The sequence below is a fragment of the Parasteatoda tepidariorum genome, chromosome 1, assembly GCF_043381705.1.
Source record: "Parasteatoda tepidariorum isolate YZ-2023 chromosome 1, CAS_Ptep_4.0, whole genome shotgun sequence".
Lineage (NCBI taxonomy): Eukaryota > Metazoa > Arthropoda > Arachnida > Araneae > Theridiidae > Parasteatoda > Parasteatoda tepidariorum.
In genome coordinates, this window is record NC_092204.1 from 62,851,764 (window position 1) to 62,873,938 (window position 22,175).

At 29.1% G+C, this 22,175-nt stretch overlaps 1 protein-coding gene across 34 annotated transcripts in view; it reads right to left on the reverse strand.

Moving 5' to 3' along the window:
* The window catches only part of LOC107455746 (zonadhesin), a 346,128-nt gene that overhangs the window by 249,219 nt on the left and 74,734 nt on the right, over positions 1-22,175 (reverse strand). For 24 of the 34 annotated variants that reach the window (XM_071181146.1, XM_071181200.1, XM_071181239.1 and 21 more), the window contains 13 exons: positions 20,623-20,682; positions 20,300-20,359; positions 20,163-20,222; positions 18,789-18,848; positions 17,697-17,756; positions 16,542-16,601; positions 15,179-15,244; positions 15,011-15,082; positions 11,208-11,273; positions 9,071-9,136; positions 8,043-8,105; positions 6,053-6,118; positions 1,988-2,053 (listed from right to left, as the gene is read on the reverse strand). In XM_071181146.1, the coding sequence (XP_071037247.1) occupies positions 1,988-2,053; positions 6,053-6,118; positions 8,043-8,105; positions 9,071-9,136; positions 11,208-11,273; positions 15,011-15,082; positions 15,179-15,244; positions 16,542-16,601; positions 17,697-17,756; positions 18,789-18,848; positions 20,163-20,222; positions 20,300-20,359; positions 20,623-20,682 (825 nt within the window). Of the gene's footprint in view, positions 1-1,987; positions 2,054-2,444; positions 2,511-6,052; positions 6,119-8,042; positions 8,106-9,070; positions 9,137-11,207; positions 11,274-15,010; positions 15,083-15,178; positions 15,245-16,541; positions 16,602-17,696; positions 17,757-18,788; positions 18,849-20,162; positions 20,223-20,299; positions 20,360-20,622; positions 20,683-22,175 lie in introns of all 34 variants that reach the window. The other 10 variants (XM_071181174.1, XM_071181143.1, XM_071181181.1 and 7 more) reach the window with 7 other exon arrangements.

Below are 22,175 nucleotides of genomic sequence, written 5' to 3' on the forward strand. Positions count from 1 at the left end.
TGCTTGATATTTGCACATAAAAATATACATTTGAAAATCACGGAGGTAATAATTCAATATTTAATGCAAATTTATCTACAACGTTGTTTCATAAAATTACAATAATTTTAAAAACCATCCGAAATGTTTTGCTGAAAAAGTATTTTTTTGTAAAAGAGTATCGCAGCGTATAAATGTAATTAGGTTGACCCGCCATCCATCGGCTGCTTATTTTGTATAGCTAACACTGAGTGTATCATATTTTAAAATTTAATCACATAGTTATCTTTTAAAAGTTAGCAAAAAGAGTCGAGGAAAAATGAGTGCTAAAACAAACTTTAAGGGTTGATGAACTTTTTTTAATATAGTGTTATGAGATAAGCACCTCACCCAACTTTGGATCGATGACCTCTCGTATATAGGATGAGCGCTCCACCCCATTTCCTCAGTATGGACGAGAGTTCAATCCCACTGATACGCACTTCGTAAGGATGGCGTTGTATGGTTTGTATTAAACAAATGCTTCTTAAAATTTTTTATTTATTTCTTCATAACCATGGGTAAATTTGAAAAATTTTATGATAACTCTTAAATCTGAAACAAGTTTCAAATGAATTCCTCAATACAAAGAGTTATAAAAAATTTGAAAAATGTCCCCCATTATATTAACCATAACTCGTCATTATGAGACGTTAAGTGCATATATATGCACTTAACGTCTCATGGTTTAGACTAAACAAATGCTTGAAAATTTTCTAGTATTTACTTCTTCACGTATATGTGTATTTTTGAAACATTTGGGGCTTACTTTGTTGTCTGAAACAAGTTTCAAATGAATTTCTCATTGGACAAAGTTACAAAAAATTCGCGGAGTCGTCCTCCTTTTCGTTATTTATACACATGTTCTAAACACGCATTGTTTGTAGTAAACAAATTTTCTTAAAACTTTTGTTTACTTATTTCATGGCACATATGGGTATTTTAGGAAATATAGACTCTCATTTTATAATTTGAAACAAGTTTCAAATGATTTCCTCATTGCGAAAAAATATAAAAAAATTGCAATATACTCGTCATTATGTTTTTATTAATGCCTTCAATGTAGCATGGTTTGGACTAAACATATGCTTCTTGAAAATTTTGGGTATTTATTTCTTCACATCTATGGATGTTTTTTAAAAATTTGACGCTTACTTTGTAACCTGAAACAAATTTAAAAAAAAATTAAAATAAAATTATGTTATCAATAAATATGCTCATACCGTGAGTAAACAAAAAATTTGTGAGTACTTATTTCTTGAAACATATTCGTATTTTTGAAAAAAGTTAGACTCGCATTTAAATCTGAAACAAGTTTCAAATGATTTACTCATTGGAAAAAGTTACGAAAAATTTGCAAAATGCTCTCCATTATGTTAATTATGTTGAAAAGGAGAAAATGCTAATTATGTTAAAATAGGAGTAAATTGAGGACTTTACAGTAATCACTTTTTTATCAAACTAAGCAAACAAAAATTTTCAAAGATTCAATTTCTCAAATTAAAAAATTTTAGTTTTAATTTAGGTGAAATTCAGAGAAGCCGGAGAAACACATAAGTTTCTAATTCACAGGATGATCCTGGTGCTTTTCAAAGTAAAACACGTAAAGTGGTTAGCTTGTCATTGTTAAAAAGCTTTTTTTTCTTCTTTTAAATCAAACAATTCTAATAACATAAATGCTTTAATAAAAAAAATGTTCATGCTGAAGTACAACAAGTCATCGATACCGTACTGAAAAATTGCTTTTATTTTTATTTGTCCAATACTAGTTTTATCTATTTGTTTATGAACCTCAAATGTAAGTAAACTTGATGGAGTTCCTAAAGGTCTTCACCGCCCAGTTTCGCTTCAGGGAGGTTATTGGGGTCCCCACTTTGGGAACTGCTGCTTAGCTAAACTAACCAAAATAACGTTTATGTTAATATAACAAAACCAAAATGTATTAATTTTTGAAATGTAAGGTTCTTACCACTCTGAGAAGCTGTAGCCGAAGACAAAGATTCACTCTCCGATTGTGCAATTTGACTACTAGATCCTATGAAAAGTATTAATTTGATTAATATTTAATTAAAAGTTCCTATAAATAAGACGATTTGCCATCACTTGGTCAAATCGATTGAATCAATTAAAAAAATTGAAGAGGAACAAAAATTCATTAGAGACTGACTTCTGAAATAAAATGTTTATTGTTCAACAACTAAAATCTTTTCGCCATTGGCGTTAATATTTTTCATTAGCTGTCTTTCGCTTCCGGTGGCAGTTACACCAGATTCAAACCGATGGATGCTAGCTTTTGCTTGTGTATCCACAGGGAGGGACAAGAGCACCCACTGTGGGAACCTATGGTTCAGCTAAACTAACTAAACTATGTTTATTTTGTATAACAAGGTCAAAATTCAATAATTCTTTAAACAAAAGTTTCTTAACACTCTGATAAGCAGTGGCTGAGGATTCAGATTCACTCGCAGCTTGCAATATTTGACTGCTAGATCCTGTGAAAAGTATTTATTTGATTAATAATTAATTAAAAATTCTTATAAATTTGAGGATTTATTCCATCACTTGTCAAATTGATTGACTCAATCAAACACATAGAAAAGAAACAAATTCTCTAGAGATGAACTTTTAAAATAAAAATTTATTATTCATCACTAAAAACGTTTTGCTGTTTATTGGAGTTTATACGTTTTCATTTTCAGATCTTTCCATCGTTAGCAGTCTACCCAATTTCAAAGCAATGAGTACCTTTTGCTTGATATTTTCACATAAAAACAAACATTAATGTTTGAAAATTACGGAAATAATAATTCAACACTTAATGCAAATTTATCTACAAAGTTGTTTCATAAAATTACAATAATTTTAAAAAACATCCAAAATGTTTTGCTGAAAAAGTATTTTTGTCCAAAAGAGTATCGCAGCTTATAAATGTAATGAGGTTGACCCGCAATCCATCGGCTGTTTATTTTGTGAAGCTAATACCGAGTGTATCATATTTTAAAATTTAATCACATAGTTATCTTTTAAAAGTTAGCAAAAAGAATAGAGAAAAAATGAGTGCTAAAGCGAACTTTAAGGGTAGATGAACCTTTCTTAATATAGTGCTATGGGATAAGATTCTCACCCCACTTTGGATCGATGACCTCTCGTATAAGTGCTACGCCCTATTTCCCCAGTATGGATGACAGTTCAATCCCACTGATATGCACTTCGTAAGGATGACGTAGTATGGTTTGTATTAAACAATAAATTCTTTGAATTTTTTATTTATTTCTTCATAACCATGGGTAAATTTGAAAAATTTTACGATAACTATTAAATCTGGAACAAGTTTCAAATGAATTCCTCAATGCAAATAGTTATAAAAAATTTGAACTTGATACCAGGTGGTCCTAGAGTGATTTTATGAGAATATTATTAGAAACAACTTTATAAATTTCATCAGATAATCATACTGTCTTTTAGGATTTTCATCTCCTTTCACATAAGGACTTCGATTTTTGATAGAATTCCCCCCCACTTAAATAGCAATATGCGACTAATAATGTGCATAACTTTATTAAGACTAAGATTCTAAAAGTATGTAATAAGAATAGACAATACAATACACCTTGCATATTCCTACTAACTAAAATGTTTAGCACATAAGTTTGTAAGTAAAAAAAAAAATTCAACACCCCTTTAATAAGATCAAGAAACAATTATAGATAAATTTTGAATAAACTTTTGTTTCATTTTATTTTATGTCCTTAATATTCTTTTTATGATGTACTTCTATAATCACTCATTTAAGTTACTGAAAATGTACTTAATGATCAATGTATTCCAGTTAGAAAAAGTCATTCTGACAAAGATTCTAAATACACTCATGGACAAAAAAATTAGCGCACCAAGAAATAATTGTGCCCACCCATCGACGCCTCCGTTTGGAGTTTTGCCGCGCACGAGGAAACTGAACTGCAACGGAATGGTACCAGGTCGTCTTTAGCGGCGAATCCAGATTCAATCTCAGCAGTGATGACAATCGTGTTCGTGTGTGGAGACCCCGTGGTGAACGCCTCAATCCTACTTTTGCTGTACAGCGACACGCCGCGCCCACGGCTGGTGTGATGGTATGGGATGCCAATGCCTACAGTACACGGTCACCCCTGGTATTGTTCCGTGGCACCATGACAGCCCAGCGGTAAACCTACAACCACATGTGTTGCCACTCTTGCAACGGTTCCCAGGAGCCATTTTTCAACAAGACAATGCTCGGCCTCATACAGCAAGGGTGTCACAAGACTGTCTCCGTACTGTTACTACCCTTCCTTGGCCTGCCCGATCTCCAGATTTGTCTCCAATCGAGAATATCTGGGATCATTTGGCCTCCCACGAGTTTGAGCGAACTAGAGGCAAGGTTACAGCAAATATGGAACGAAATGTCTCAAGACATCATACAGAACTTGTATGCCTCAATGCCCGATCGTATCGCATCCTGCATTCGCGCTAGAGGGGGTCCAACGGGGTATTAACTCCTCCGTTCTTTTGCCTTTTTCTCTGAAATAAATTATCCTTCTTCTTCGATTTTCTAATCATTTACTTATATCAAAGTAGTCATTACGTAAGTCGAATTTTGTTTCATTTTGACTACTCCTTCTTGGTGTGCTAATTTATTTGTCCACGAGTGTGTGTGTGTATGTATATATATATATATATATATAAAAAATTTTTTTTATCATTTCCCCCCCCCAGTTGTTTGTTATTTTTTATTATAAAAAATAACTTATGTACGCTAAAATGTACTTATGGTCAATATTAATTTAAATTGAAAATGTTCTTTCGTATAATTTTGAGGAAAAGAACTTACTAGTAGAATTTTAAAGTGTTTGCATAAAAATAAATCTAATATAACGTTTTTCAGTTTAAATTAAATGTTTAAAAATCAATTTTCTCATACTTTATAAAAAAGTAGCGTGGTTTATGCATGTAATCAGGTACAATCCATCTTCTGTTTATTTCGTATAGCTTATTCTGAGTGTATCATATTTTAAAATTGAATGACATAGTTATATTTTTAAAGAACAAACAAAAAGAACAAGAGAAGTCAACAAAAGGAAATTCGACGTTAATTGTACTTTAATAATTTCTTTTTGAATTATCAACAACAAAGTAAAAAACAAAGTAAAAAACACATAAATTACAGAATTAATTTAATCACTTTCTTGTAAAATGAGTTATGAGCTAACAAAAATTTACAAACATTTAAGTTCTCGAATAAATTTTTCCTCTTCTTTAAAGCAATGCATCTCAAATCAAGTTAATAGACTGGTATTTTAGGGGAAATTCAGAGAAGCCGGAGAAGCACATAAGTTTCAAATTCATATCATGATCACGATGCCTTTCAACGCTCAACACTTAAAGTGGTTAGCCTGTCATTGTTAAAAAGTTTTTTTTTCTCTTTTAAATCAAACAATTCTAATAACATAAATGCTTTAATAAACTTTTTCTGCTGAAGTACAACAATTCATCGATACCAAAAAGAAAAAAATTGCATTTTTTTATTTTCCCAATACTAGTTTTATCTATTGTTTGTTTATGAGAACCCCAAATCCAAGTATAGTGCGACTTTGAGGAGAACTCCTCCAGTCTGAAAGTCTGGGGCTGTCTGCTGCTATGGTAACAAGCTAGTGCGCATTTTAAATGGGGGTGAAATGGAGGAAAAAAGGTGTCTATTTGTTTACACACGACGACCTACGCTAAGATTAAGACAAAACTATTCACCCCACGTCCCTATTCGAAGTGACCTTTCCTCGTAACCATAGTACCCGCCACAAAGCGAGACGTGAGTCTGGAGTAGTTCTCCTGAAAGCCGCAATATAAACTTGATGGAGCTCGATCCTGAAGGTTTCCGCCACCCACTGGAAGGTTGGGGGTGGGAGGTCATTGAGGTCCCCACTTTAGGAACTGTTGTTTAGCTAAGCTAACCAAAATAACATTTATGTTAATATAACAAAACCAAAATTTATTATTTCTTCAAACGTAAGGCTCTTACCACTCTGATAAGCAGTCGCCGAAGACAAAGATTCACTCTCTGATTGTGCTGTTTGACTGCTAGATTCTGTGAAAAGTATTTATTTGATTAATAATTAATTAAAACTTCTTATAAATTTCACGATTTACAGCATCACTTGTCAAATCGATTGACTCAATTAAACAAATAGAAAAGAAACAAATTCTCTAGAGATGGACTTCTAAAATAAAAATTTATTATTCAGTACTAAAAGAGTTTTGCTGTTTATTATACTTAATACGTTTTCATTTGCAGATCTTTCCTTCGTTAGAAGTATACCCATCTTCAAAACGATGTATGTACCTATTGCTTGACAGTTTAACATAAAAACATGCATTAATGTTTGAAAATTACGGAGATAATTATTCAATATTTAATACTAAATTATCTACAACGTTGTTTCATAAAATTGCAATAATTTTAAAAATCATCCAAAATGTTTTGCTGAAAAAGTATTTTTTTCTAAAGGAGTATCGTAGCTTATAAATGCAATTAGGTTGACTCGCCATCCATCGACTGTTTATTTTGTAAAGCTAATAATGAGTGTATCATATTTTAAAATTTCATCACCTAGGTTATCTTTTAAAATTTAGCAAAAAGAATTAAAGGAAAAATGAGCGCTAAACCAAACTGCTATGGGATAAGCCCTCAAACCACTTTGGATCCATGACCTCTAGTATATAGGATGAGCGCTACACCCCATTTCCTCAGTATGGATGAGAGTTCAATCCCACTGATACGCACTGCGGCGTAGTATGGTTTCTACTAAACAAATGCCTTTAAAAAAATTTATTTACTTCTTCACAACCTTGGGTAAATTTGAAAAATTTTACGATAACTTTGAAATTTGAAACAAGTTTCAAATGAATTTCTCAATGCAAATAGTTATGAAAAACTTGAAAAGTGTCCTCCATTACATTAACCACATATATACTCTTAACGTCGCATGGTTTAGACTAAACAAATGCTTCTTAACAAATTTTTAGTATTTACTCCTTCACATGTATGGGTATTTTTGAAACATTTGTAGCTTACTTTGTTGTCTGAAACAAGTTTCAAATTCTCACTGGAAAAAGTTACAAAAAATTCGCAAAGTTGTCCTCATTTTCGTTATTTATGCACAAGCTCTAAGCACATATCATTGTTTGGAGAGAACAAATCTTCTTAAAATTTTTACTTATTTCATGACAAATATGGGTATTTTAGGAAATATAGACTCTCAATTTATAATTTGGAACAAGTTTCAAATGATTTCCTCATAGCAAAAAATTATAAAAAATTTGCAATATATTTAGATTTTTATGTTTGTCATTATGTTATTATTAATGTCCTTAATGTAGCATGGTTTGGACTAAACATATGCTTCTTAAATATTTTGTGTATTTATTTTTTCACATCTATAGATATTTTTTAAAAATTTTACGCTTACTTTGTAATCGGAAACAAATTTAAAATAAAATCCTCGTTGCAAAAAATTATAAAAAAACTCACAAAGTGTCCTCTATTATGTTATCAATAAATATGCTCATACCATGAGTAAACGAAAAATTTGTGAGTACTTATTTCTTGAAACATATTGGTATTTTTGAAAAAAGTGAGACTCACATTTAAATCTGAAACAAGTTTCAAATGAATTACCCATTGGAAAAAGTTACGAAAAATTTGCAAAATGCTTTCCATTATGTTAAAAAAGAGCAAATGTTAATTATGTTAAAATAGAAGTAAATTGATGAAAAGGAGGGCAATTTACGAATTTCTTTTAATTTTTTGAAGGGAGGAACTCATTTGAAACTTGATTAAAATTTAAAAATAGGGGTCACATTTTACAAAAATGCCCATAGCTATGAAGAAATAAATACTGAAGTTTTTTTAAGAAGCATTTGTTTAATTTAAGCCATGGGACTTTAAGAACATCGTTAACATAATGAAGGTAATGCCATTCATACCATTAATTACCATATTTTATAATTACCATCTTTTATAGTTGAAAACCAGGATGATACTTGATTTGATGATTCTGAGTCGGAGGAACTTTCTAAAAAAACATTGTCTTAAAATTTTGTCAAGCAATTAAATGATAAATACTACACTCTAAACTAAAAAAAAAAATTAAGGTAACTCTTTAAATTAGACGTCTTTTTTGCATATTATTTTTTAATCAAAACTAAGTCAGATATTAATCAAATTTTTTTTAATCAAATTATGATTCATAATGTAATAAATTTTAAAAACCTATTTTTGAAATTTAATTTTCATTACTTTATTCCAATTATCTAATAGAAAAATTACGTTTTGCGAAACAAACTCTAAGAAACGTGCATTCATTAAAACGTAAAAAACATTTCTTTTTGACAAATAAAAAGATATATTTAATAATTTTTTTGGCGAATTTTAAAAGGGAGTAAATTTTTGGACACACACAAAAATGTCTTTTTAGAATACATTTTTATAGTAGTTCTTTTTTGAATTCTTGTGAACTCCTTCCATTTATATTATTCTTTTACAAGGGGATAAAAAATCTCCTAGATAAGTTTCTCCAAAATGAAGTAATTTCCTAAAAATTTAGGAATACAATGTCACTGACGTCGTCTTGAGGTATCGTAGTACTGAAATTTCGTATTACTTGTTTGGAGATAACGTTAATTAGCTGGATTTTCTTGCGCAGTTCCTTAATTGTTTAAGTTCTACAATTGAACGAAATAGGTTTAAAATCCTATATTTTATTGTATTCTCTGGCAAGTTACAAATGACAAAGGAAAGAAAACTTTTTCACCAACAAAATATAATTCAGTCACATTCAGGAAAAAATAAAATTTCGGCATCTTATGGAAAAAAAGTTGATACGTTTCCTGTCAGGAAGTGTGTCAAACGTTCTTAAAATGTCGGATGATTTTAAAAATTAATTAAAGAAGCACGAAGAAGATAGAAATAATGCAGGACTTTGCTGCGTTCGGTTTAGGAAATCAGAATTCAAAAATTCTTTAAGAAAAAGTATCTTACCACTCTGTAAAGCAGTGGCTGATGATTCAGATTCACTCACAGCTTGCAATATTTGACTGCTAGATCCTGTGAAAAGTATTTATTTGATTAATAATTAGTTAAAATTTCTTATAAATTTGACAATTTACCCCATCACTTGTCAAATTGATTGACTCAAATTAAACACATAGAAAAGAAACAAATTCTCTAGACTTCTAAAATAAAAATTTATTATTCATCACTAAAAACGTTTCGCTGTTTATTGGAATTCATACGTTTTCATTTGCAGATCTTTCTTTCGTTAGCAATCTACCCAGCTTCAAAACGACGTGTACCATTTGTTTGATAATTTCACATAAAAGCATACATTAATGCTTGAAAAGCACTGAGATGATTATTCATTATTTAATGCTAATTTATCTACAACGTTGTTTCATAAAATTACAATAATTTTAAAAATCATCTAATGTTTTGCCGAAAAAGTATTTTTTTCTCGCAACTTATAAATGTATTTAGGTTGACCCGCAATCCATCGGCTGTTTATTTTGCAAAGCTGATACTGAGTGTATCATATTTTAAAATTTTATCACCTAGGTTACCTTTTAAAATTTAGCAAAAGGAATAAAAGGAAAAATGAGCGCTAAACCAAAATGCTATGGGATAAGCCCCTCAACCTACTTTGGATCAATGACCTCTCGTATATAGGATGAGCTCGTATAAAGGACCCTGGCCTAAGCATTTGTTTCTTAAAAACTTTGGGTATTTATTTTTTCACATCTATGGATATTTTTTAAAAATTTGACGCTTACTTTGTAATCTGAAACAAATTTAAAATAGAATCCTCATTGCAAAAAGTTATTAAAAATTCATAAAGTGTCCTCTATTATGTTATCAATAAATATGCTCCTACCGTGAGTAAACAAATGCTTCTTAAAATTTGTGACTGCTTATTTCTTGAAACATATTGGTATTTTTTAAAAAAGTGAGATTCACACTTAAATCTGAAACAAGTTTCAAATGAATTACTCATTAGAAAAGGAACAAATGTGAATTATCTTAAAATAGGAGTGAAATGATAAAAAGGAGGACATTTGAAACTTGGTTAAAATTTTCAAAATAAGCGTCACATTTTACAAAAATACCCATAACTATGAAGAAATAAATACTAAATTTTTTTTAAGAAGCAGTTGTTCAGTCTAAACCGTGGGACGCTAAGAACATCGTTAACATAATGGAGGACACTTTGCGGATTTTTTATAACTATTTGCAAGGAAGAATTCATTTGAAACTTGTTTTAGATTAAAAAGTTAGCTTCAAATTTCTCAAATAAACCCATGTTGGGTTCTCAATATCTCAAATATACAGTTGTGAAGAAATAAATAACTGAAATTTTTAAGAAGCATTTGTTTAGTCCAATCCATGCTACGTAAAGAGCCATCCTACGTCATCCCTACTAACAGCTTATCAGTGGAGTTGAACTCTCCATACTGAGGAAGTGGGGTGTTGTGCTCATCTCATAGCACTATAGTAAGAGAGGTCATCAACCCTTAAAGTAGGGTGTAGCTCTCATTTTTCCCCTACTAAAGAGAAATCCAAAGTTAATTGCATTTTGAAAATATCCTTTAGAATTATTAAACAAATGCAAAAACACATAAATTATACAATTTAATTGACTTAATGATATATTCAATGACTTTTTAAAAAAGCCAGTTATAAGCAAACAAAAAAATTACGAACTTTATATTTCTCGAATAATAAACTTTTATTTAAAAAATGTAACATTTAATTAAGTTAATATATTGGTATTTCAAGTGAAGTTTATAGAAACAGGTGGGGCACAAATATTTCAAATTCATATGAAGATCACGAAGCCTTTTAACGTAAAAAGTGGTAAGTTTGTCAACGTTAAAAGGCGGTTTCAAATCAGACAATTTTACTGTTATCAATGCTTTAATAATTTTTTTTGTGCTGAAGTAAAAACATAAGCAACTCATCGGTATTAAACGAAAAAAAAAAGCTCCCTATCTGAAACTCTTCACAGCCCACTGGTGTGCAATAGCGCCAACATTGTGAACCTATGGTTTTTGATAAACTGACTAAGTTTATGTTTGTTTAACAAAATCAAAATTTAATAATTCTTTATAAGTAAATTTCTTACCACTTTGAGAAGCAGTGGATGAGGACGCAGATTCACTAGCTGATTGTAAGATTTGACTGATAGATCCTATGAAAAGTATTCATTTGATTAATAATTAGTTGAAATTTCAGACAAATTTGGAGATTTTACACAATTTGTTAAATCAATTAACTGAACAAATTAAAAAGAAGCAAAAATTCGTTAGAGATTCCAATTGCAACCCTTTGAACCTGAGCACCAAATTGGGAGGTGAACGCTCTATCCCCCGAGTGACCGCGCTTCATATGCATTAAGATTTAAAAAATGCTTTTTTCAAAAGTTTTTTACACAATAACATGCAATTGTTTAATGCTGCCATTTTTCAAGGATACTATCAATTGGCCGGGATAGCCTGGTTGGTAGGGCACTGGGCCCATGTCCAAGAATTCGTGGGTTTCGATCCCCGCCTTCCGAAGACTCCCCGTGTAGTAAATGGTGACTGATGCACGTTAAATCTGTCGAGTCACCAAGTCTAGGGGGTACTGAACCAGGAGTTTCCTTGTCTTCTGGATTGGTTCAAAATTATAAGGCTACGGAGTTGAACATCAGTAGTCGTAAACCCAAGATTGGGTCGGTTGTTCAACGACGGATTTTAAATATAAAATAAAAAGGATATTATCAAATAATCGGTCTATTGAAGCTTTATACTCTTATTTTTATTTGTAAATACCTAGAAGCAATTAAACAAAAATTTGTTTTCAGGTATCTCATTAGAAAAGTTAGCAGTACGTATGCTCCTTTTGGTAAAAAAAAAAATAATAATAATTTTTATTGGTATTAATCGAAATCTTTAGCAATATTTTTTGTTGATTCCTGTAAATAGACATAATTATAAATTTGTACTAAAATTTTTACTGTGAATTAAAATTAAACTTAATAACAACCGGAGCTTAAAGTTTTGATCTGTGTTATATTTCCTACTTTTTAGAACTGCTCACTTAGTACTTTTTTTTTATCCAAAAATTTTATAAGTTTGCTGTAAATAAGTAGGACATGACGTGAAGAGAGGTAGATGCAGGGCCGGATTAACCTATAGGCACACTAGGCACGTGCCTAGGGCCTACGAAATTCAGGGGCCTACGAAAAAACTTGGGAGAAAAAAAATTTGTTGACAAAAGTAATTTAGCTTTAAAAACAACAAGTGTATTTTGCACAAAATTATGAAGATACAAATAAAAATATAATATTTTTCGGTAATAAATTATTTTGCAGAATCTTATGATCTAATATATTACTTTTTTGCGATTTTTGGATTCAACGAAATCTTGTATTATGCTGTCGAATTCCAAACTACGCAAAATGTCGTATTCAATAGACATAAGTGCGAGCGATGCCAAACGATCTTGATTCATTGTTGAACGCAAATAATTTTTTATCAATTTTAATCTGGAGAAAGATCTTTCTCCTTCTGCATTTGATCCAAGAATCGACAAATATATTCTTAATGCAATGTGAACGTTAGGAAAAGTATTCACAAGTTTATCTTTAATTTGAGCCTTCAACATTTCTTGTGCAGATTTATGTTCATATAAATTTGAAAATAGTAAAAATTCATCTACAAAGTTTTTCTCTAAATCGGATGAGTAAATTTTCACCAAATTTTGCGCTTTTAGTTTAATCTCAGATTCTGACAAATTTTTGTGTAATTTCCTTGTAATTCGGGTTCGATAAAACATCGATTAATGACACTTTTTGGTCGATCCAGAAAACTGGGAAATTCAGACATCCGGGATAGCGATGGTCCCGAGCATCCCAGATAATTGGTTCTCTACTGTATAAATATTTCTTGTAATTAATCTCACTATCAATTTCACTGTTTTCTTTGCTGGTTTGTTGCTGTATTGTTGACGTGAAGTGTTTACATAGTTATCGATCGAACTAATCATAATGGTATTATCGATATCAACTGCAATATCGGCAGTATGTCGATATTGCAGATAAAGTTCGATAAACAAATTTGTAAATTAAAATCCATATTAACAAAAATGTTTAAAAAAAAATATGCAAGAAAATTTTAGCATAAATTTTGAAAAGAGGGGAGGAGTGGGGGAAGGAGGGGAGGACCCAAAAACGGCTATGCCTAGGGCCTACGAAAGGTATAATCCGGCTCTGGGTAGATGCTATCTACAAAATCTTTAAAATCCCTTTCTTGTGAAAGATGTTTACTCTTAAAATTGTGTTCGCTACCCTTTTATAAACATAACAAAAACTTTGTGATTTAAAATTACAAAAATGCGCAACTTATATACAAGTTTTGTAAGTATGCTAGTTAAAGCCAAGTTGCTTAAACTCTTGAAGAGCCATTTTAAACTTTCTTCCAGTCATATAGTAAACTAATTATTAGGAAAATGTTAGATAAAAGATAGTACATTTAAGTCTGTATAAATTTTTTAAATCACAAATATCAAATTTTTTGAAAGCTTTAACGTCATTTCAAAACTTGTCTACAAATTCATCGTTTAAAGTCATATAGATTTTATTTGGGGAGATTAATTAATAATAGTTTTGCATAAATGCTGTAAGAATATTATTAAAATTTGTAAAACATGAACAAAAATTCATTTTTGATAAATTCGTCTTGAATAATTTTACATTATAAGAGTATTGTTAAAAATTTCATATATGTACTTTTAAAATTTTGTTATTTATTTAGATACTTAATTTAACTAGTTCTTGATAGAGTTTCCTGCACTTAACGTGGTTAGAAAGTTACAGCATATGGATAACAACTTGTTATTGGTTGCTGAGTATTAGAAAAGAGCTGGAGCGCCAGCTAAAACTCCTTTTCAACAGGATCAAGGATAGAATGGCTAGGATGGGAGTAGCCACGAAAAAGGATTTTTTCCTGATCGCGCAACGGCGTCTTTTTTTCCTTTTCAACGAAAAATCCAAACTCAATTGAAAGGAAACGAAAGAAAATGGAGGGAACATAGAATAAAAGACAAGGTATCTCGAAATATTCAATCATATTCAAACGAAATATCAATGTATTCGGTGGAATCTCGAAAGTATAGGTACGTATTCTTTTTCCTTCGTCTAAAAATTGATTTCAACCATTTAAAGTATCCATCATAGGCAAAAATGATGAAATAATTCGTGAAATAATTAGCTTTGAAAAGCGATGATAACTATTCTTCGTGCCCTTATGGAGTTATTTATGTTCTATATATATTATACCAGTAAACAGTCAAATTTTTAAAATAAAGTTAGTTTTTATGCCACGAAGTTATTTTTAATGGGAAATTTTGCAAACTAAAAACAAAGTTATATATTTTATATTTAAAGAGCTGGATTAGCCTATGAATAATTTATGAAAATTTAATCGGTGAAATAATGGAACAAAACCGCTATCTAAACATTTAACATGGTTTTGACGTAGAGTAAGAGGCTCAAGAGAAGCTTTATCAATACTGGATATTCCGGATGCACTGTAAAAAAGTCCAGTAAAAAATAACGACACTCAAGGTACCGGTATTTTTCACAGAAAAATCCGTTGTTATCAGAACATGTTTCGGAACAAAAAATTTGACATACCATAAATTTTAAAGTTATACTTACCGTAATATCACTGAATAATTCTCATTAAATAAATATTACTGTAAAAATTACGGTAAAATAGATTTTACGGATGATGAATTAAAGTGACGGTATTTTATGCCGTTATTTGACCCGTTTTTTTTCGTTTTATAGTTAAATGTGGTAATCGATTCCGCTTTCTTTTTCTTTTTGGATAATGTTGAAGCTACATAGCTCACTAACAATGTTTTAGATGCAGGTACTCTTACCAACAGCTGTTGACGACGATGATGAAGAAGAAGAGGAGTCAGCTACTGTCTGAGAAAGTTGGCTGGTAATTCCTGTAAAAAGCGTACAATAGTTTGGTTTTGACACGAATGTAAATTGTATACATGGTATTTCATCATAATATATTAATATTTAAGGGCAAAAATTACCTTCTTGAGAAACAAATGACGAGGAAGAAGATCCAGTATTTGATTGTCCACTCTGATAACTACTGCCTAAAAGATTCACAAACAATCCGCTTTTTAACGAACTATTTTTAAAATTTCAATAAGTGTATTCACAAACATATCAAAATTATTTTATTATCAAAGTATTTTCATAAAATGTAAAGCATAAAACATATTTTATAATTTTTTATAGGAAAAATATGCTCTATTGTTTGAATTTGAAGCATATACATTTTGACTTTGTTTATCAGTAAAAGGGAATTTAAATGTAGTTTATGTGGTCTACATCCCAACTGGTGGTTTAGATGTAACCCATCAAGAAGCTGCTTTCGTAGTCAACAATAAGATAAGTAATTTCCTTAAAATTTTTAAAAAAATATTTTTTCCAACTTTTTCTATTTTTTTAAATTTTTTTCAAAATAGAAAGGAACATGTTTTGGATTTTCTCGCCACATTTATGCTATACAGAAAAAAAAGTTATTCAATCAAGTTCATCATTATTAAACCATCATAATTGGCTAATAGTACCAGCAGTATGTTTTATTTGTATAGCTTTTGAAATAACCTTAAGAAATTGGATTATAATAGCAAATAGAGATATAGAAATAAAAATGCTAACGAATAGAAATATTAAATTTAAAAAAATCCACAGAATTTTCTTTTGAAATTAAAAAGAAGAATTAAAAGCAAAAGCATAAAACCAATCAAAAACTTATAATTAATAAAAAATATACTAAATCAATGTAGATATATGCTTTAACAAAATGTTCATTTTCTCAAACTCTGTTTTATCTTATTTTGTGGCTCTATAAAACTTTGAATTGTGCATTCAAATAAAAATGTGATGTGACTAAAAATTGCATTTGACAGAACTTACAGTCTAAAATACATCGTTCTAAAGAAAGAAGTATGAAGATAAAATTTTCTTGGGACAACTAATTTGAGCGTCACCTTCCTTTTCTCTGACAAAGTATGCGCTTATATTTTTACCAGTATTCTATCGATAAATATATGCCAAATTAATATTTAAAAAATATCTCTTTTCATCCCGTATCAAATTGGAAGGTATTCTAATAATAGTAACAGTATCACATACCTTCATATTTCTCTCGTTCAAGCAGCAAGAGGCACAATAAATATTTTTAACCAAACTTTTTATTTATAATATAATATTCACGGGTTTTTGAGACACACAAATTAAGATAAACATAAATTAAAAGAATGAACTTTTCATAACGCTCTTTTTAATTGATTCATTTATTTTAGTATAAAAGTTTATAGGAATAGTTATTTTTATTAAGTTTAGCATTATTTTTATTTATGATTAACAATTGTAACATTATACCTTGTTGAGATCCTGACGATTCAGATATCGATTGACCTAATGTCTGCGAAATTTGACTACCTGCAAAAATCAGATCAACAAAACAATAATTAAAAAAAGGATTAATTCTTATTTTGTTAACCAAGTAATAACATTATATTTTAAAATAAGGAGCTAGTCTCATGCTATCTAACTTATTACGATAAGTATTTCTTAAGCATTTTGAAATAAAATCTTCAGGTATTTATTTTAATTATTCATTGTTGGGAAGACTAACATTTGGTTTCTGGTAACAAACGCAATTAATTAAAATATATTATATTTTTTTGTAAACAATACACAATTCCTTTTGAGGCGCATGGTAAATTTGAATGTTGAAACTCATTTGTGATGATAAAAAGCAATTGCTTAAAATTTATTTTATTAGATATTTCTATTCAAAAAAAGCAATTAATGATTAATTTTCATTTTGCTAACCAAGTATTAGCATTGATTTTTAAAATGAGTAGTTAGTTTCATTTAAAGCAAGAACTTAAAATTAATTTTATTAGATATTTCTAGTATAGGAATAATTATTATTTTGTAAGATTAATTTTTAATTTGTTAACCAAGTAATAGCATTAAATTTTGAAATGATGATCTAGTTTTATGCTATCTAATATAATATGCTAAGCATTTTGAAAGAAACAAACTTTATCAAATAAAGAAAATATGAAGAAAAAAAAACTTATAAATTATTACTTTAAGAAAAAAATATTCTTCAAACTTCAAGTATATTTTTTAATTATTTATCGTTGGGAAAACACACACAGGGTTTTTGGTAACAAATATAATTTAAATATATTATAGTCTTGTAAGCAATAAACAATTCCCTTTGAGGGGCATAGTAAATTTGCACGTTGAAACTCATTCTTGATTTTTAAAAAAAAACAAAACAAATTCTTGAAAATTTATTTTATTAGATATTTCAATAAAAAAAGCAATTTAGGATAAATTTTTATTTTGTTAACCAAGTAAAAACATTGAATATTAAAATAAGGAGCTCGTTTTATGCTATCTAATATAATATGCTAAGTATTTATTGAACATTTTGAAAGATGCAAATTTTATAGAAATGGTTATTTTTATTATGCTTAACAATATTTTTATTTATGCTTAACAATTGTAACATCATACCTTGTTGATATTGTGATGATTCAGACATTGATTGACCTGATGTCTGCGAATTTTGACTACCTGTAAAAACAAGATCAACAAAACAATAATTAAAAAAAGAATTAATTTTTATTTTGTTAACCAAGTAATAACATGGAATTTTAAAATAAGGAGCTAGTTTTATGCTATCTAATGTCATATGCTAAGCATTTGTTAAGTATTTTGAAGGATACAAACTTCATAGGAATGGTTATTTTTATTATGCTTTGCTTTGTTATTTAAGCTTAACAATTGTAACATTATACTTTGTTGATATACTGATGATATAGATATTGATTGACCTGATGTCTGCGACATTTGACTTCCTGGAAATTAATTTCTTCATGAATTAAATTACATAATATCAGATAAAATTTTATTGCCTGAGAAGAAAAGAAAATTAGAATGAATGATATAACTGCTTAATATAACTTAGATTCGAATTTCTTTTAAAAATATGGAATACCTGAAAAATTTTAGTTATTTAAAAGTGTTTGCGTTGTAATGACTGATTTTTATATTGTTTGATGGATTGATTTCAAATATGGCATCCACTTATTTAAACAGTTAAGAACGGAACTTGAATAAACGGAGAAAAAGACTGTTTGTGATCTATTTTCTGATATTTTTGATGCATTTTTATACTAAATTGAATGAGACTCAAGTACTTATAGTTTAGAAGTTTTTGAGGTTCTATTCATAAAAAGTACAGGTTTATATTTGTGTCCAGTGACGCGTCCAACTTTCCTTTCTAAGTAAGTGAAAAAAATTGTTTTACGCGTATTTTTAAGGAATAATCTGACGAAAGAAAGGCAAAGTCGTAGGACTAAGAAGTGAAAAGTTATTGAAGATTTTACGATTAAAAGTACAGTTTGGTATTTATACCTGTTTCTGCGACGAACACAGTTATAAGACAAAATGGCTCAAATGTATTGCATCCTATGTAATGTTTTATGCTAAATTGAATGAGATTTAAATCAAGTCTAAAGAATCAATAGTATAATTATAGTATAATCAATAGTATATCAATATTATCAATCAGTATTATCAATAGTAAAAATTTTAATATTATACCTGTTTGGTATCCAGATAACTCAGATATTGATTGACCTAATGTTTGAGAACTCTGGCTTCCTATAAAATAATTGAATTTTAATTTTAAGTAAAAAATTTCAATTCATTTTAAAAAAGTTAATATAGCATTAAATTTTTTTTGTAAGTCTACAAAAATAGATTTGTGAAAAAAAAGAATAAATTTCTTGCTCCTTTATGAACGTAAAAGAATTAAATAAGTAATTTGAAAGCGACAATATTTCTTATTAATTAAAATGGGTGATTAAAATAATGTAATTTTTTTATGTAATAATAAGTAATTTTTTATGTAAAATTTATTAATAATTAAAATAGTATATCTCTTTGATTTCCTGATGACTCAGAAATTTCTTGATCTGATATCTCAGAGCTTTGATATTCTAAATATACTATTTTCTTTGTTTTCCATTAAATAATTGAATTCCTGCAATTAAGCCCGTAATTGAACTTAATCGCAAATTAAACAGTCGCAAAGTGAGTCTTATTACATTAAAGTATCTTTTTCAAATACAAGCAAAAAATTTAAACCAAAAATCAGTAAATTTCCAAAATAAATAAATAAATTTAAAAGAAAATAAATTAAAAAAAATTAAAATAATTTTACTATTCCGAATATAAGCGAATAAATACTTCTTTGTTTATCTAAAAAGTGCACAAACTGTGAAAATATGATGCAATTGTTTTCCCGATTCTACAGTACATCTATCCTTCCGGATTGTATAGTTTATACCAATAGATAGATTTTCTTCCGAAAACCAAATAGTTTTTGTTTTGTTTTATCCTTCTTTGTTATTTCTTGTATAATAAGTACAATATTATACCCCTTTTATATACTGATGATCAGAGTCTGATTATCGTGGCACTTGCCCAGGGCCTACGAAAATTGATGGGCTCCTCGCACATTAATATTTAAAAGAATCACACTGTATGTAAGATTGTGCCTCGCTGATTCATTAAACTTTCATTACAGTTGTCAAATTTTTACTCAAAAGGATCAATCAAATTAGTGACGCATATCAATAAAAATCAACTTTTGCTACTGGTGCAGGTAAACTCAATGTGCAGTTAAAGCTCATAATGAGTAGAGTACGAGCCCACTGTTAACACACTTGTATAATTGTGAAATTTTTTAAAATCAAAATAGAGTTTATAAAATTTTTTTTGCCAGTGTAAAATGCTTAAGGACTTGTTTGCCCATTAATCAGTATTTGCTCAGGCCCTGCTGATGACTCAGATATTTATTGACCTGAAGTTTGAGAACTTGGACTTCCTCGAAATACAGATTTTTTAAAATTTCGTTTTCTATTTATTTAACATTTATTTAATATTTCTTTAATAATAAGTTTAATAACTAACCTCTTCCATATCCTGATGACTCAGATATTGATTGACTTGATGTCTGAGAGCCTTGACTTCCTGAAAACACCAGAGAAATTTCATTTTGTTTAGATTTAAATAACATTATTTCCTTCATTATAGGTGTAATATCATACCTCTTTCATATCCAGTTAACTGAGTTATTGATTGACCTGATGTTTGGGAACTTTGGCTCCCTGAAAAATAAGTTAATAATGAAAAATAGGTTAATGATGAAAAATAAACTGATCAGGAAAAATAAGTTAACAAATAATTAATGCAAAATAAAGCTTTTTTTATATCTGCTGGTAGAATAAACTTATAAAATATGGATAATATAAAAGAAATTATTAAAATATTTGAAGGAGACATATTTTAAAAACCTATTGCTATTAATTGAAATGTTAACTTAGATAATATTGATTTCTTTCATTTTAATATTACAACTAATATATCAAACCTGTTTGATATCCAGATGATTCGAATATTGATTGACCTGAAGTCTGAGAACTTTGACTTCCTGAAAATAAATTTTCACTTGAAATTAAATCACGCAATATCAGACTTAATTAATTTTGTAAAAATGTTAATCTATTACATTAATTAAGTTCTGAAAATGATTGAATTTTCGAAGATGACAAACTCAAGAAAAGTAATTGCATTAGCTTTTTGGATCGTATCGTAATTTGCACCATTGGATTAATTTTCTGCTCAAGAGCGAATGGTTTTTTATTGTATACAGTTCAACACTGTTGTTTTATTTATAATGAAAAAATTATCATGCTCCTTTCATTTCCTGATGGCTCCGATATTCATTAATCTCATGTCTGGAAATTTTAATTTCCTAAAAATAATTTCATTGCAGGTTATATGCGATATTTTTAAGCTTTATGCAGTTAAATCTATTTTTGCTTTGTTTATTCAGAGTGTTGTAATAACTGGCAATATTTAATGTATCTACGGTTTACTGTTCTATGATGTAATACTATTTATAACATCATGGTTAATAACTTCATGTCTTTGCGATATTCTGTAGCTTCTGATACAGCTTGACCCAGTCAAAACGTATAATAATATCCTTATAAGCTAGAAGGCAAAATATATGATATTGCTTAATTTTGTGAAAATAATTTAATTTAAATGCTAGGTAATGTATTGATATTTCCCCTTTTCATACAACACATGAAGAGTTTCCAGTGTCCTGCACTTCTCAGTTGATGACCCTGGACTATTGAAATAATGAACTTTCATACTCTCAGTCACGCATGCGGGTAGCCCACACTACCACAGAGCTTTTTAATATAAAATATCTAGTATTTCCAATGTCTCTGAATCAATGGCAGTCTTTAAAGAATCTTTTAATAGTTTTACAGAAAACATAGAGAATTCATTCCCTAAATTTCTGATTTTGAAGATTTTTTGTAAAAGATTCATAAAGATTTTTATAAAAAATAAAATTTGTAGAAAATATGAAGAAAAAGTAGGCTTAAAAAGTGGCTCAAATATCCTCAAATTCTCTTCAGAATTTTTTTGCGAAAGTCTTCAGATTAATTTTATTAGCATTCTGATGCATTTTTTTACTAATTGAAAGAGAAGGAAAATGTCAAGTCTGTACGATTGCAATTTAGAAGTTATTTAGGTTTTAGATACAAAATGTACCGTCTAATATTTAGACCTATTTGTGTATCTAGCATTGCTATTTAAGTAAGACTTAAATTAGACTATTTAAGTAAGACATTGCTATTTAATTATTAGGTAAGTGAGGTTGAGGTATTGTTCTCTGAGTAATTTTTGCACTAAATTAAATGATACTAAGACAAAATCAATAGATTTATTAATTTATAAGTTACAAAAGTTTTTGTGAGTGAAATGTACAGTTTTTTGCTTATACCTACTTATTTACGCGCCAGGCATTGTTATCAAGTCAGAAATTGTTTATATGTTTTCTTACTCCAAATCGAATGAGATCAAAACCAAGTCGATAAAATTAATGGTTTAGATGCTATAAGAGTT